This window comes from Simochromis diagramma, unplaced genomic scaffold, assembly GCF_900408965.1.
Source record: "Simochromis diagramma unplaced genomic scaffold, fSimDia1.1 OVJJ01000097.1, whole genome shotgun sequence".
NCBI lineage: Eukaryota > Metazoa > Chordata > Actinopteri > Cichliformes > Cichlidae > Simochromis > Simochromis diagramma.
In genome coordinates this window covers 1,730,964-1,744,965 of record NW_024387319.1, presented here as the reverse complement: position 1 = coordinate 1,744,965, position 14,002 = coordinate 1,730,964, and the positions used below count along the sequence as shown (strand labels likewise).

At 43.1% G+C, this 14,002-nt stretch overlaps 1 protein-coding gene across 1 annotated transcript; it reads left to right on the top strand.

The window, feature by feature from the left end:
- Positions 1-1,540: 1,540 nt before the first annotated feature.
- Positions 1,541-13,556, top strand: LOC120717251 (coagulation factor XIII A chain-like). The gene is made up of 18 exons (XM_040005159.1): positions 1,541-1,800; positions 2,076-2,147; positions 2,225-2,330; positions 2,552-2,728; positions 3,886-4,134; positions 5,049-5,167; positions 5,259-5,366; positions 5,998-6,172; positions 8,225-8,363; positions 8,496-8,599; positions 8,677-8,765; positions 8,845-8,998; positions 9,107-9,216; positions 9,645-9,810; positions 9,891-10,045; positions 10,396-10,532; positions 11,884-11,989; positions 12,623-13,556. The coding sequence occupies exons 2-18, from the start codon at positions 2,100-2,102 to the stop codon at positions 12,665-12,667; spliced, it is 2,187 nt and encodes a 728-aa protein (XP_039861093.1). The 5' UTR covers positions 1,541-1,800; positions 2,076-2,099; the 3' UTR covers positions 12,668-13,556.
- Positions 13,557-14,002: the final 446 nt, after the last annotated feature.

Sequence of the window (14,002 nt, the reverse complement as noted above, 5' to 3'; positions counted from 1 at the left end):
ACTTCCTGCTTTCAAGAGTTCAGAGGAAACAGATTTATGGAAGCTGCATGACTTTCTGTTTTTAACATTAGAGCATAAACGTCTGCAGCACGGTGGGAACGGCTGCAACATGAGTGCAGAGCAGGGTTTGTTGGTTAAGGTGCTGAAACCAGCTGATGGGTGGTCAGCAGTGTTCAGCAGCATCACACTGACTGTTGCACATTACACGCAACAAATTTTAAAACAGGCGGATTTTTTAAAACAAACATTTAAAACAGCAAGAAATAAAGACACAAACTCAAAGCCGGCACAGTTCACGTCTGAGCCACACAGCGACCAACAAAAGTCACCAATGCAAAACATAAACCTCTGTCCTCATGGTGCAGTGTATTACATTATGTTGAGGGTCACTCCCTGCAGACAGTAACTCGCTACATTACTGTTGTCACATAATTAACAGTTAACAGTATAAACCTGAGGCACACGCGATCTTTGTGTTAGTGTTTGTACAACAACACAGAGAAAAGATGAAAACCTGCCCAAAGAGACTTTAAAGTGAGTCTACTTCAGAAATGGAGGCTGCTCGTCACTGCGTTTGAAGCTCAGTCTGCCTGTCCGGCTGCGTCTGGGCTAGCTTTGCCTTAGCATGCTAGCCCAGACTGTAGCCCAGGGTCCGACGTGAAAGTGCAGATGACCGAAGAACCTCCAGAACCCAAGTACTGACATCATTGTACCTGTACTATGGTCACTGCAGCAGATCTTACTTTCACATAAATACAGCCTCAGATTATTGCACCGTGTGTTTATTATTTAACAAACACTGCAGCCTGTGAAAACCATCCTTACTGCTTCAACAGGAATGAAGTGTCACCCAAGTGCTGGTGTTCGAATGCACTTGATCATCATCAGTGTGAGCATCTCAGTAAAAGCAGATGTTTTCACAGTGTGTATGTGTGGAGCTTTCAGGTCTGTCATCCTAACCTGAGAAAGATCTTTTATTTGGAAAACATTAAAGACGGCGTCAGTCCTCCCAGGAGTGAACATCAGACTGTGGAACGCTCAGAGAAGCCCCAAAAAACCCAAACGGTCCCAGTCAGCATGTTAAAGGTTAAAGTTCATGACAGCACAATTAGAAGCTTCTTCTCTCTAACAAGAACATGGCAGCATGGCTTAGGTTTGCAAAGCTGCATCTGAACGAAATAAGAACAACGTCCTTCAAACGAGACCAAACGCGGCACAAACACCTCATACAGCTTCAGCATGCTGGAGGGAGGATGATCTGAGCGCACACCAGCTCGTCTGTGTACCAGCTCGTCTGTGTCCCACAGCTGAAGCTCGGGCCAGTCAGCAGGACGAAGGTCCGAGCGCAGCAGCACGAACGCTGCAAACCTCAACGAGGTGAAGCAACGCCGTGAAGACTCGACCAGAAAACAAAGAAAAAATTGAACTAGAATCTACTTTATTGATTTCATATACTTTAACCATAGGATTCAATCACGTTAGCAGTTTTGTTTCTGTTGGGTTTAAGATGGTTAATTCAGTTTGTGCTGCAACTAAAATATGAGAATTTCTAATGGAAGTTTTGAATGGAGCCAGAGGTCAGCGTGACCTCCGCCCACTGTGGGTGCTACGACATGATCGGGTGGGTCAAGGCCACCTACTGGGTCATGAGCTGTTCAGTGCGAGTCCTCAGAAGTGACGGGAAACCCAGTGTGTGTGAGTGAAAAGAGGAAGTGTGTGTGGATATAAAGTGATGCTGAAGTCGACTCGATCACCACCTGATCAGAGACGCAGCAGGACGAGCTCCTCTTCATCAGAGCGGTGAGTGAAGCTCGAGCAGAGGTTGTACCTGCTCCCGCTGCACTGACTTATTTATTTACAGTGTAAATAATAATTATTCATATTTTACATTGGAAATCATTCTTACATTATATTGTTATTATTAGTTTTTCTATTTACATTGTAAATAATTGTCGTCTTTCGTTTTAAGTAACAGAAAGATACATAAGAATATATTAAACAATACGATGCTATAAACTCTGTGTTTATTTCTTTCCTGGACTTTTGCTCTCTTTTTCTTTGACCAATCACCCCAGTGTAACCTTTGACCTTTGACAACCATGACTGGTCCAACCGCTGAAACCCAGAAGGGGCGCTACGCCAAGCCGGTAGCCTCTCAACAAAATTAACAGTTCATTTTGAATTTAACCGAAAACGAGTGATTGCCTGACTTTTTTTCCTCCAGCTGCCGACCTCCAACCTGTCATATTCAGATGTTGTTCCAGAATTTGAACCTTTTGAAGGCGTTGCTGAATCTGAGGTCACGCCCAGAGCGTTTGCACCTGGTGGAGGTGAGACCTGCTTGCGTCACCTGTCTCTGGGGACCGTTTACAGCGCACCTGCTCATTTCCAGCCCTGTTGTTTTACGTTAGCACCTCCTTTATCGTGTGGCGGGCCTTGCATTGTCTTGTTGAGTACTCTGCAACACTCTGAAGCGAGGAGCTGCTATATTTCACCTGTCATGGCTGCCAGTCAATGACCAGCGTCCTCTGCTTTGTCCCCGCCCCCTCAGTGTTGCTGGAGGCACTGAAAATCAACATGTGTCAGGACGTCAACAAGCCGAAGCACTACACCACCGACTACTACATGCAGAACCTGGTGGTGCGCCGTGGTCAGGAGTTCGTCATGCAGGTGACCTTCAACCGCCCGCTGGCTCCGGAGGACGACTTCCACATCGAGTTTACGATTGGTGAGTTTGAATTCTGGGCTTCGATACTCTTCATGTGCCGTAGAGCTTTTAAGGCCTCAAACTTCGTCTGTCCAGTGCTCTCAGATTTTTTTAAGGACACGCTGAGATATGCAATGTTTTCATTGGAAGTCACCTCATTGGTGCAAAAATACTATTTAACATCAAACTCTGTTATCATTGGTATTTTTCATAGAGTAAAATAACAAAATTGAAACAAATGTTTGCAAGAGGCTACTGATACAGTTTAAAATTCCCTTAATTTTTAAACATTTGGTGTCTTTTTACACTTGCATGATTCATATGCTTGTTGTGAGACCCCTCCTCCCAATATCAGCCCATAAATGAAACTGCCATATTTCAGAGAATCCTCAAAGACCAGTGTGGCTTTGGTTTTGGTATTGTTGGGATTATAGTTTGCCTTAAATTGTATGATGGCAGCTTATCCGTCTTTTTCCAGTTTAGTGAACAGTGAACTGTTTGAGGTTTCCTCCCCAACTGCTCTACCTACCTGAGCATTAACAGCGATCAGGAACTTGTAACCTGCACACCTGCAGATCAGTCCAATCGAGGGATTTTGTTCACACACAGTTTTTAGTATCTCAGGTCATTTTTTCTCATTTTGTTCCTCTGCCTGGTCTGAGTGTTGCTAATTAACATTTTCCTCTAAACTGACACATGTGTGTGTGTGTGGGGGGGGGGGTGCTCCCTCATTAAGCAATTAGCTGATGAAGAGACGCTCGTTAACAGTCGCCCACTGAGCAATCAGACGGCCGTCAGTTCATTAAGCAGCTTCACATTCGTTTGGCTGCTTAATTAGTACACAGCTCTCCCCACGGCCCGGCCATTAGGAAACACTCCATGTTAAACACACAACTGCAGAGCTGACAGATGTTCACACACATCTGGCCTCAAATACACGAACTGAAGTCTTTAAAATATAAAAATGTAACCTGTTTGACCAGGATTTTATGTATTTTTATGTGTTTATTTTTATTGATGTAAGGTAGAAATAACCAACTCCTAAAAATGTGCTTTTGTAACGTAAAAACATCCCATTGCATTTTTCTTATTACGATGAGAAATGATGCCACGCCTCTCTTGGAAATGATTTTTTTCACCTGGATAAATAAAGAATTAAAAAATAACTCTTCCATCAGGCTCCGATCCTTCGCCGAATAAGGGCTCCCTGGTGATGGTGACCTTCGGTAACCGTGGCAGCAGTTCGTGGTCAGGCCGGATTCTGCAATCTCAGGGTACATCTGTGATGTTCGGCATCACACCAGATGCCACCGCCATCGTGGGGAAGTTTCAGGTGTACGTGGCCATCTCCACTGGCATGGGCATGCAGCGCACCAAGAGGGACCCCACCACTGACCTGTACCTGCTCTTCAACGCCTGGTGTCCAGGTACCATTTCCTCTGCGCTTACTGCCCCCTGCTGGTAGAGTAAAAGTAAAATCACGATGAGAATCAGTGCAGCTTCATCTGCACCTCAGTCTGCCAAAGATAAATGACATACACTTTTCAATAAATCTAAATCCATTGCATAATTTTTCATACATCTCATAGTTACACAAAAGTGACCCTTTATAATAATATTAAAGGTGTGAAATATCTGTCATAGCTCTTCCAGAGTTTGTCAGAGGTCCATCATACCTCTGACAAATGTGTCAACGTTTTCAACCAATTGATTCACCTCATCAGGCAACAACATATCTCAGATCCCACTGTTCGCACTGATGACCTTGTTTACGTTTATAATTTATCGTCAACCCTGTCACGATGATCACTGATCCATTACTTGAGAAAGCAAACTCTCCCTCTGCTTTAAAATGCCCTTAGTTAAACCACAAATATACTGATTACAAACAAATATCCAACCTCCCGTAATATTTGTACAAATGTAGTGGTTTCTTAAAGAAAGATGGAAACAGTGGTAAGTACAGTCTGGATATAGAACATTTTAGAGACTGAATGAGGCCTTCAATACGACAGATCATAAAATCCACATTCACCAGCAGGAACAGTGGGTTGTTGATCATCTGTGGAGATTGGGGATCAGTGAGGTTTCTGTGGAGTTCCACAAGGCAGGCGTCTTGATCCGGTACATTTCTTCTTATCCATGCCGCTGCTTAGAAACCTTATAAGACAGCTCAGCATTTGTTACCATAGTTATGCAGATGACACGCCGTTGTATTCTTCTGTAGATCTAGATGATAATGAACTCTAGGTCTCTGTGTTTGACTGACATTTACAAATGGATATCACGATGCCTTTGTAGCCAAATGAAAGTTCTTACAGCAAAGCGTTTCTGTTTGCAGACGATCACGTGTTTCTTCCTAATGAAGCAGAAAGACAGGAGTACGTCCTGAATGATGAAGGGGTGATCTACCAGGGTTCATCTAGCTCTGTGGTAGACCGTCCATGGACATTTGGGCAGGTAAGTACAAATACTTGATCACATAAAAACAATAAAGTAATTTATTGATTAATTTATCAGCTTATAATTAATTAAAATGCACTCTTTGCAGTTTGAGCGCGGCATTTTGGACGCCTGTATCTTCGTTCTGGATGCGTCTCACATGCCAATCTACGACCGGAGCAACGTTGTCAAGCTGGTCAGGGTGGGATCTGCCATGGTGAGAATACAGAGCCTGAGTACTGATTAACTGTGTCACCACAGTCATAGCAATGGGAAAATGACCTCAAGTTAACTATTTGCACTTTTTCAAAGATCAAAATGCAGTTTCACCCTATCTTCTAGATTTAAGGTGCACTTACAGGACAAATAAGTCAATGTTTGACCAAACACTAAATCTAATGTCTTGATTTTAAGACTTTGTCGTTGCCTTGATGCAAGCAGGTTCTGGGTTTCAACAGGGTTTTGTTTTCCCCTTGCCTGGTGGGTTTTCTCTGGGTCCCCTGTCTCATACAGTACCTTAAGCTCTTAAACTGCACAAGGTCAAGAAGAACAAATGGGTTTAGGCAGGTCAGGTGGGATTTTCACCACATGCTAAACAAGCATATTGTTACCTTTCAAATCAGGTCGGTTCCTTTTGTTTTGGCCCAACATAAACAGAACTGAACCTAAAGAAGTCACTGGTGAACGTGATAGATTGTACAAGACCGGCTGCTGTAGGGTACAACCGCTCAATGAAAGGTGCAACAGCAGGACCTTGTGGGGTACCACACCAGAGATGAGAGGTTGAATTCCTTAAAAAAGAGAAGTCAGTTATTTTTTGCTGACCTTTGACCTACCCGCTCCTGCAGATGAACTCTCAGGATGACAACGGTGTGATGGTTGGGAACTGGAGCAATGACTATTCCATGGGCAAACCCCCGACGTCTTGGACTGGCAGCACCAAAATCCTGCTGCAGTACGCCAACACCGGAGTCCCGGTCTGTTTCGCTCAGTGCTGGGTGTACGCTGGAGTCTTCAACACCTGTAAGCATGTGCTCTGTTTACTTCATCCCACCTCACCTCCTCAGAATCAGCTGACTTTTAACTGCAGTAACTTTAGCATAAAATGTTACCTTCATTCTGTGAGTACTTTCAAACTTACAGGCCCTCAAACTACATAGGGTTAGGAACATATTGGGTACTTTTTACTTACTTTTCCAGTAATTTTATAAGCTTCATAACTTCATAGGTTCAGGAGCTTTCAAACGTTACATTTCAGGGCTGAAAAACACATTTAAATACTATTAAAAAAAGACAAGCAAATCCATTTTACAATTGCTCCAAGAAAACGATTTTTAAAAGAAAGACAATAAACATTAGAGGAACACTCAGTAATTTTTTAATGTAATTTAATAAGAAAATGATTCTTAGAGGAAGCTAAATATGCATTCTTATGAACTGATAAGCAATATTTTAAAAATATATAGGAACAAGTTACTCCATCATATTTAAATAGAGGAGCCGAGGAGAACATCTCCCTTCTGACTTTACATATATATAGCGTGCCAAAGGCAGAGGAGAGGTGAAGTTGTTCACATCATCTGAGAGTCCCGTTTATCAAAGAAGCAAAAATGCAAATGACGAGAACAACGCCACCGACATCGCAATGAAATTTCATTCATTTCTTCGACTGAAGTCAGGGCTCTAAAAACAAAAACATGCATAAACATGCTCATTTATTCCTGATATTATCACAATTACTTATTGTCAGCAAATTGAACATGTGACCCTCCCGTCTCCAGATAGCTGACATGTGCCGGCTAAACAACTACAGCTAGCTATAAGCTAAAATTATGCTAGCTAGCGTTAGGCTCAAGCATCCTAACAATCACACTTTCCTTTGATAAACAGTTTGATAACATTAACAGTTTTTATGAGAGTTTATTCACTAAGTATTGGAGTCCAACAAATTTGCATCCACTTCAAACGAAGTTTAATTAACTTTTGACTAACAGGAGCTAACAGAGGCTAACAGGAGCTAACAGAGGCTAACAGTGCCAAAAATGGTGGCGCTTACCAACAACTCACCTCACTATTGTTGTCATCAGTCAGTGAGATTCAGTGACTGAGGTTAACACTGGACCTACAGCCTTCCACAGATTGGGAAAAACTCCAGGGCGGATCCAGTTCAAACAATAGTAGAAACACTCTGGGGAACAGTCTAATTGTGATGTTTTTGATTGCTCTTGGGTGACTAAAACATGTTTGTCCTATAACAGCAACCGTTGCTTGGATTACGCACTTCTTTTGTGAGGAGTAAGAAAACCAAACTCGGCGTATCGATATGCAGCAGTGAAAATTTTTACACGCTCTACCTTTTAAATGTTTTCATCATATGAGATGGGCAGCTGTTTACCCATCTCAGAAAAGTTATTTGGAAGGTTTTCTTTAAACCTAAATATTGACAGAAGGCTCCTCTTGCTATGATTCCTCCCCGAAATTTCACCTGGATCTCTCCTGTACTTGAAGTTGTGAGGAATCAGAAATGTTGGACAAAAGTAAGAATTTCAACCAACCCCTGTGTGTAACTCAGAAAATATTCATAGAATGAAGGTTAAACTGTATGGCTTTATTAAAAAATTACAAAAGTATTGGTACGAAAAAGAAAAAACACATCTGTTGATATGAGGGGTCGGTCGGCAACTTTTTCACATTCATATTTAACAACCCTGCTGTTTAGCCATCCATCAAAAAGATCTAAAACAATGACAACAGCAACAAAACCTCTCAGAGAGACCCAACATGACTACAGTGACCACATAACACCTTCATAAAAAGACTCAAACTAAGTGAACTGTCATGCATGTGTAATTACACATACTGATGATGATTTATTTTCATAAGTGTTTGGCTCATTACATTTTAGAGTTTACTTGTACTGATCTACTGTACAAAAATATTGATTATGCAACCATTTTATTAGTCTGCACCACAGATCAAATTGGGCTGTGGCTCATTCAAGGCACTGATTGAAATTCTGCAGGAACAAAAACCTGAATAAACAATGTAGCTTTTATATATTTCACATCCTTGCAGTCCTCAGATGCCTTGGCATCCCAGCAAGGGTCATCACCAACTACAATTCAGCTCATGACAACACGGGCAACCTGAAGACTGACCTCCTCTTCAATGCTGATGGCACCCCAGACAGACGCAACACCAGGGACTCCATCTGGTACCGTATCATAATTGCAATGTTCCTGTGAGCTTGGTTTGGGAAAGACTTCAGTGCTGGACACCTTTTCCCATGTGTTTGAACTCGAGACCAGCGTTGGGAGTGCACTAGCTACACTGCCTCTCTCTGCAGGAACTACCACTGCTGGAACGAGGTGATGATTAAGCGTCCTGATTTGCCGCCCGGGCTGGAAGGATGGCAGGTGGTTGACTCCACGCCTCAGGAGACCAGTGACGGTGAGACAAACTGATGAGCGCACAGATTAAGAAACAACAGTTAAACAGAGAGCTAACAGGTCTGTGCTTGTTCGTAGGCTTTTTCCGCTGTGGTCCAGCACCGGTCATTGCCATTAAGGAGGGTCACGTGTGTTACCCGTTTGACTGCGGCTTTGTGTTCGCTGAGGTTAGCGAAGCATAAAAACCAATGGGACAATATCTGATCAGCACAGAGTTTCACAATATCTTGAAATCGTTTCCTCCAGGTGAACAGTGACGTGGTCTTCCTGAAGAGAGATAAGTACGGGAATCTGACTCCCTTCAGAGTGGACAAGACGTACGTTGGAGAGAAAATTTTAACCAAAGCTGTGGGCTCACAACAACAGAACAACATCACAAACACCTACAAGTACCCTGAAGGTAACAATCACAGGGCATCAAACCCAACAAGCAAACACAATTATAAATAAACTTTTCAGTTTATAAATGAACTGAATCAGCTTTGATGTTTGTGCTTTTTTATTACAGGAAGTGCAGAAGATGAGGCGACCATGGCCCGGGCGGAGGGGTTCGGCTGTGAGAGGGATCACAGTGATGTGCCTGAGGATGACCTGTCTGTCACCGTCATCGTGGAGCCGGTAACACACCTGTCTGCTACCTTCACATTTAAATTGTGCACTTGTAGAGCACAGTTCACTTTATTAGGAACACCCTGCTAATATTGGGTGGGACCCTGTTTGCCCTCAGAGCCTCTAATTATTCATGCAAGGTGCTGGAAAGGTGGTCCATCACACAGTTGCAGCACATCTGATACATCCCAAAATTGCTCTGTTACACATCTGTTTACTGTGGAGACCATTTAAGTACAATGACAGTGCATGCCACGTGAACGAGGAGCCTTTCTACCAAGGAAGGATCTCCACATTCTGCTTTACTTTGTCACTGCTCTTGTTTAGTCTTAAATAAATCCTTTCAGCCTGAGCCAAAACCGAGGCATTTAACAGCATAGAAGTCCTGAGGAGACCCAGAACGCATGTGGCTCACTTGGCTCTCTCTTCATCTGCAGTGTGTTATAGGTCAGGATGTGCAGCTGGTAGCGACCTTCAAGAACCAGGGTAAAGTCCTCAGAAACGTGACGGCTCACCTGGACTGTGACATCATCTTCTACACTGGAGTTGTGGCCAGTCACTTCAAAGACATCACCTTCGATGTGACTGTGCTGCCCTACCAGAGTGAGCTCCACCAGAGTCTTGTTGTTTTAAAGTCTGAAGATTTGGTGATGAACGTTTTAGCATTTCTCTCTGTTTTACAGGTTATAGTGTGCCGTTTAAGATCCCAGCTTATGAGTACCAGACCCAGCTGAGCTCTCAGACCTGCCTGCGCTTCATTGTGAGCGGACAGTCTGATAACCTGCATGTGCTTGACTTAAAGGTGCTGGAGCTGCAGACCCCGGACCTCAAAGTGACGGTAAGGCGCACAAAGGCCTAATACATGGCGAGGTTTCTTTCATCAGTCAATTATTTAGAACTGTTAAATATCTCCAACAAACCGACCAGAAAGTTGGCTTTAAAAGGGGGAGGAGCTAAAACTGCATTTTTAAGAGGATGTACTGAAGGGCTGCAGCGAGGCCCGTGATAAGACAAAGAAGCATTATTTTGAACTGTGATGCATGTAAAGCTGCTCTAGTAGAGTCCATGAATGAGAATGTGGATCTGGAAATTAGCAGAAGGGGTCCGCTTATATTTGTATGTTTTTCTGTGACAGACTGTGCTGGACACACTTTGTACAGTGACTGTAACTTTGGACTCTTCCTCTAGTTGAACGGGGAGCCTCTGCTGAACCAGGAGATGGGTGTCAAAGTTGAGTTCACCAACAACTTCGGCTTTCCTCTGCGTGGCGTCAATCTATCCCTCGAGGGAGCTGGGCTCATAGGTCCAAAGTCTAAATACTACAGGTAAACACGCCTCGGATGCTGTGTGCACTGACGGCGGGATGTTCTGTGTGTTGAACATTTACTTTTGTCTGTCTCCACGTTGGTTGAGTGTGGAATAAGTGCATATGAGAGCATGAGGGTGGGAATGGATGTTTGTGTCTGTGTGTGCCTGTATGTCTGTGTCTATATGTCAGGTTGGGTATCAGACGCCACCTCTCTGGGGACATCTCAGGCCCTCCAAGGTTTGGAGGCCTATCTCCACCCACCACCACTTCCCCTGCCGGTGGCGGACTCCCTCAGACATCGGTGCGTTGGTGGTTCTTTGTGTCTGGGGGTGGGCGTCCGGGTACACACCGGCTCACTCCTTGGCGGCCGCTTATCGGGGCCTGGAGCCTGGGGCTCGCTCGGGCCACTCCGGAGGTGGGGTGCCCCCGGCCTCTCGGCCTGGGGCTCGGTCACTCAGGCACCGCTGGCTGCCGGCGGAGCTCACGGGCGCGTCACTGCAACTCCCCCTGGCTTCTGCTCCGCGGCTGCTGAGTGAGCCCTCATCTGGGACTCTCCTCAGCTCTTACTGGGACAGTGGCGCGGCTGCCCCTCTGTTGGTCTTCCTTGGTCTCTTGTGTTCTGGGGGCCTCTGGATGTCTGGAGTCTTGATCTCCTCCATACCTGCTTCATGCCCTGGAGGACGGGGCTGTGGCCCCCCCACACTCCCTAGCAGATCGTTACATGGAGAAACCTTTGGAATGCAAGCATGCTGATCCACACAGGTATGCACACAGGTGTACACACGGGTATTCACAGACGCGGACTACAGCTTTCTTGGCTGCTGCCTCAAAGCACATTGTGCGCTGTCTATCTTGCGTGCTGCACAATATCGTTTATTATTTAGTATCTACTGATATCTACTGCTAGCTAGTTTATTGTGATGGTGCCGTTTTTTTTATTTATTATGTTGCTCTTTGTTGTTTGCTTTCTCTTCTGTTTTTTTTCTCCATACAGGTGACTCAGGAGTTTTGTTCTTTTTTTTTTTTCTTTTTTTTTTCTTTCTTCCCCCCCTTCTCACCGTCTCTTCTCCCATTTGGTTTTCTTTCTCTCCCTCTCTTTCTTTCATTCTTTCTCCCTGTCCTATCCTCCAGTCATGTCTGTCCCGTTTGTAGCAACTGAAAATAAAATAAATTCATAATTATAATAAAGGTCAATCAAATGGACCAATATGGCAAGGCCATGACGATCCACTTGGTAAAATAAATCCGCTTGGCATCTTTCTTGGCCTTAAGACAACAATTCTGATGGCTATAGATCCAAACGGGACACAAAAAAAAAAAAAAAAAAAAAAAAAAAAAAAGAACATTTTACTCTGTGTGATTTTCAGAGAGATTCCTCCTCAGGCTACCATCACCTGGCAGGAGACATTCATCCCTTGGCTGCCTGGACTGCGTCGGATCACGGCGTTGATGGACTGCCAGGAAGTCCGTCAGGTAACCAGCACAACCTGACCTGTAGATTCTCGCCATTAAAACCAGAACGGCTCCAGTTTCCTCCATCCGCCCTCTTACTTCCTTGAAATTGTTAAGTGTGGTTACAGGTTGGTGTCCTCAGAATATCCTCTCAGAGCCTCCAGAGGGCGCCGAGACGCAGTGTTTTATTTTGGTTCAACACATAAAAGACTGATTTGGACCATCAAACACAAGCACTCTGCTACTGCGTGCTGATTGGTCGGATAAGCACTTGAGACGACAGATGTTAGTTAAACCATGCCACAGGGATTTTATTTACCATAATTCTTTCATTTTTTATTTAGCAATTAATCTTATTAGGCATCTGAACGCAGTTTATTTGTTTTTTATTTAAAATATTATCAACAAACTATAATTATAAGCAGGATTCAAACAGCTACAGTAAAACTACAGACTACAAAGTAAAACAATGCAAAAAACTCAATCTTAGATGTTAGAATCATAGTGAACTCATATTATTTAGCATTTTGTTAGGTTTTGATTATTTTTCATTACTTTTTTGGATATCCTGCCTCGTGGTGTTTGATATCATGGAAGTGTGAAAGTTTGTAACGACTGTTTTCATGACGAGCTGATCTGTTTGTCTTTACTCAGGTGTCTGGATTTGTTGAGGTCAACATCCCTTACCCTGCAAAGTAATCACCATTTCCACCAATCAGCACCACTTCTGGATGAGTGGGCGGAGCCAAGAAAGAGCACAAGTTACCGCTTTAATGATCGTGTTTACAAATCAGTTTTGAAGTACAAATGTAACTTTTTTTAATTCCACAGATTTGGAGGTTTATGCAACTTTTTAAGATCAGAGTTTTTCCACTTCTCTGATATTGAAGCAGCTTTATTTCTTACCATCTATAACTCCGCCTCCTCTGGATGGCTAGAATAAACTACACTTTATGAAAATAACATAACAAATAAGAATCGTAGTTTTCAGTCGCGCTTCATTTGGCATATTTGAGAACAGATTTTACAAATCAATGAAACGTAAAATATCTAAAAATATTTTAGATTCAGAAAATATCCATTAAAAGAGATTTATTACATAAAACCTACAAAATGGAGTTCAATATGAGCTTCATGGTTAAACGAGATGTTTGGACCTCATTTCATTACCTTCATAATGTGTTTGAAGTTTGTGTCATTTTCTGTCAGTGGACATTTAAACTTCATCAGAAAAATCCCCGAGTTTGTAAAATTAGTCGCCGATTGTTCACAAATGATTTTCTGTCTTGTTATGAACTTTTTGAACAAACAAAACAAGTTTGAAGCTTCAATAATATTTAAAGGAAGAATAAGGTTTTGAGCTTTATCATTAATGACACAAATGAAAAACCAAACTCACTGCAGTGCCCAGTCACCACTAAAATGATCTGAGCTGGATCTGCACTCTGACACAGGGAAACTCTGTAACCTCGTCTGTTTTTTTACCCTCCTGATTGAAAACCAGTGATTTGACTCTTTGCTTTGTGCTTTGAATGCCTTTTAACAATGCGGATGCTGAATACTAACAATAAAAGCACATTCAAACCCATTCAAGTTGTCCATTAAGATCTTTGTTCACTGGAAATAAACTGAAATGAGACCACAGGAAAGGAACCGCTCGTTTAACTTTAGCAGCTTTTTCTGGTTTCATGACTTCGCTCACGTGTGTGTCCTCTCACACAGCAAACACTTAATCATTGTCATAGCTCTGCTGTGAAAATATAATCCAGTTTCTTTACAGACTCTGCTGTTTATTCTTAGCAAAAGCAGCAAGTTTTAGGTAGAAGATGTTAGATAAAGATCTGCGTGGTCTCTGAGAAACCATCAGATCTGTCAGGTCATGTCTCCAGATAAACATTAAACACTTAACACAGACAGGAAATCTGCCCTTTGGACAAACACTGGCCTCATTATAGCTGCTGCTCTTGTTTGTTATGTAACTACAGGTGTGTAGTACAGCAGACACACCACTAGAAGGAGCTGTTGGCTCTTCGT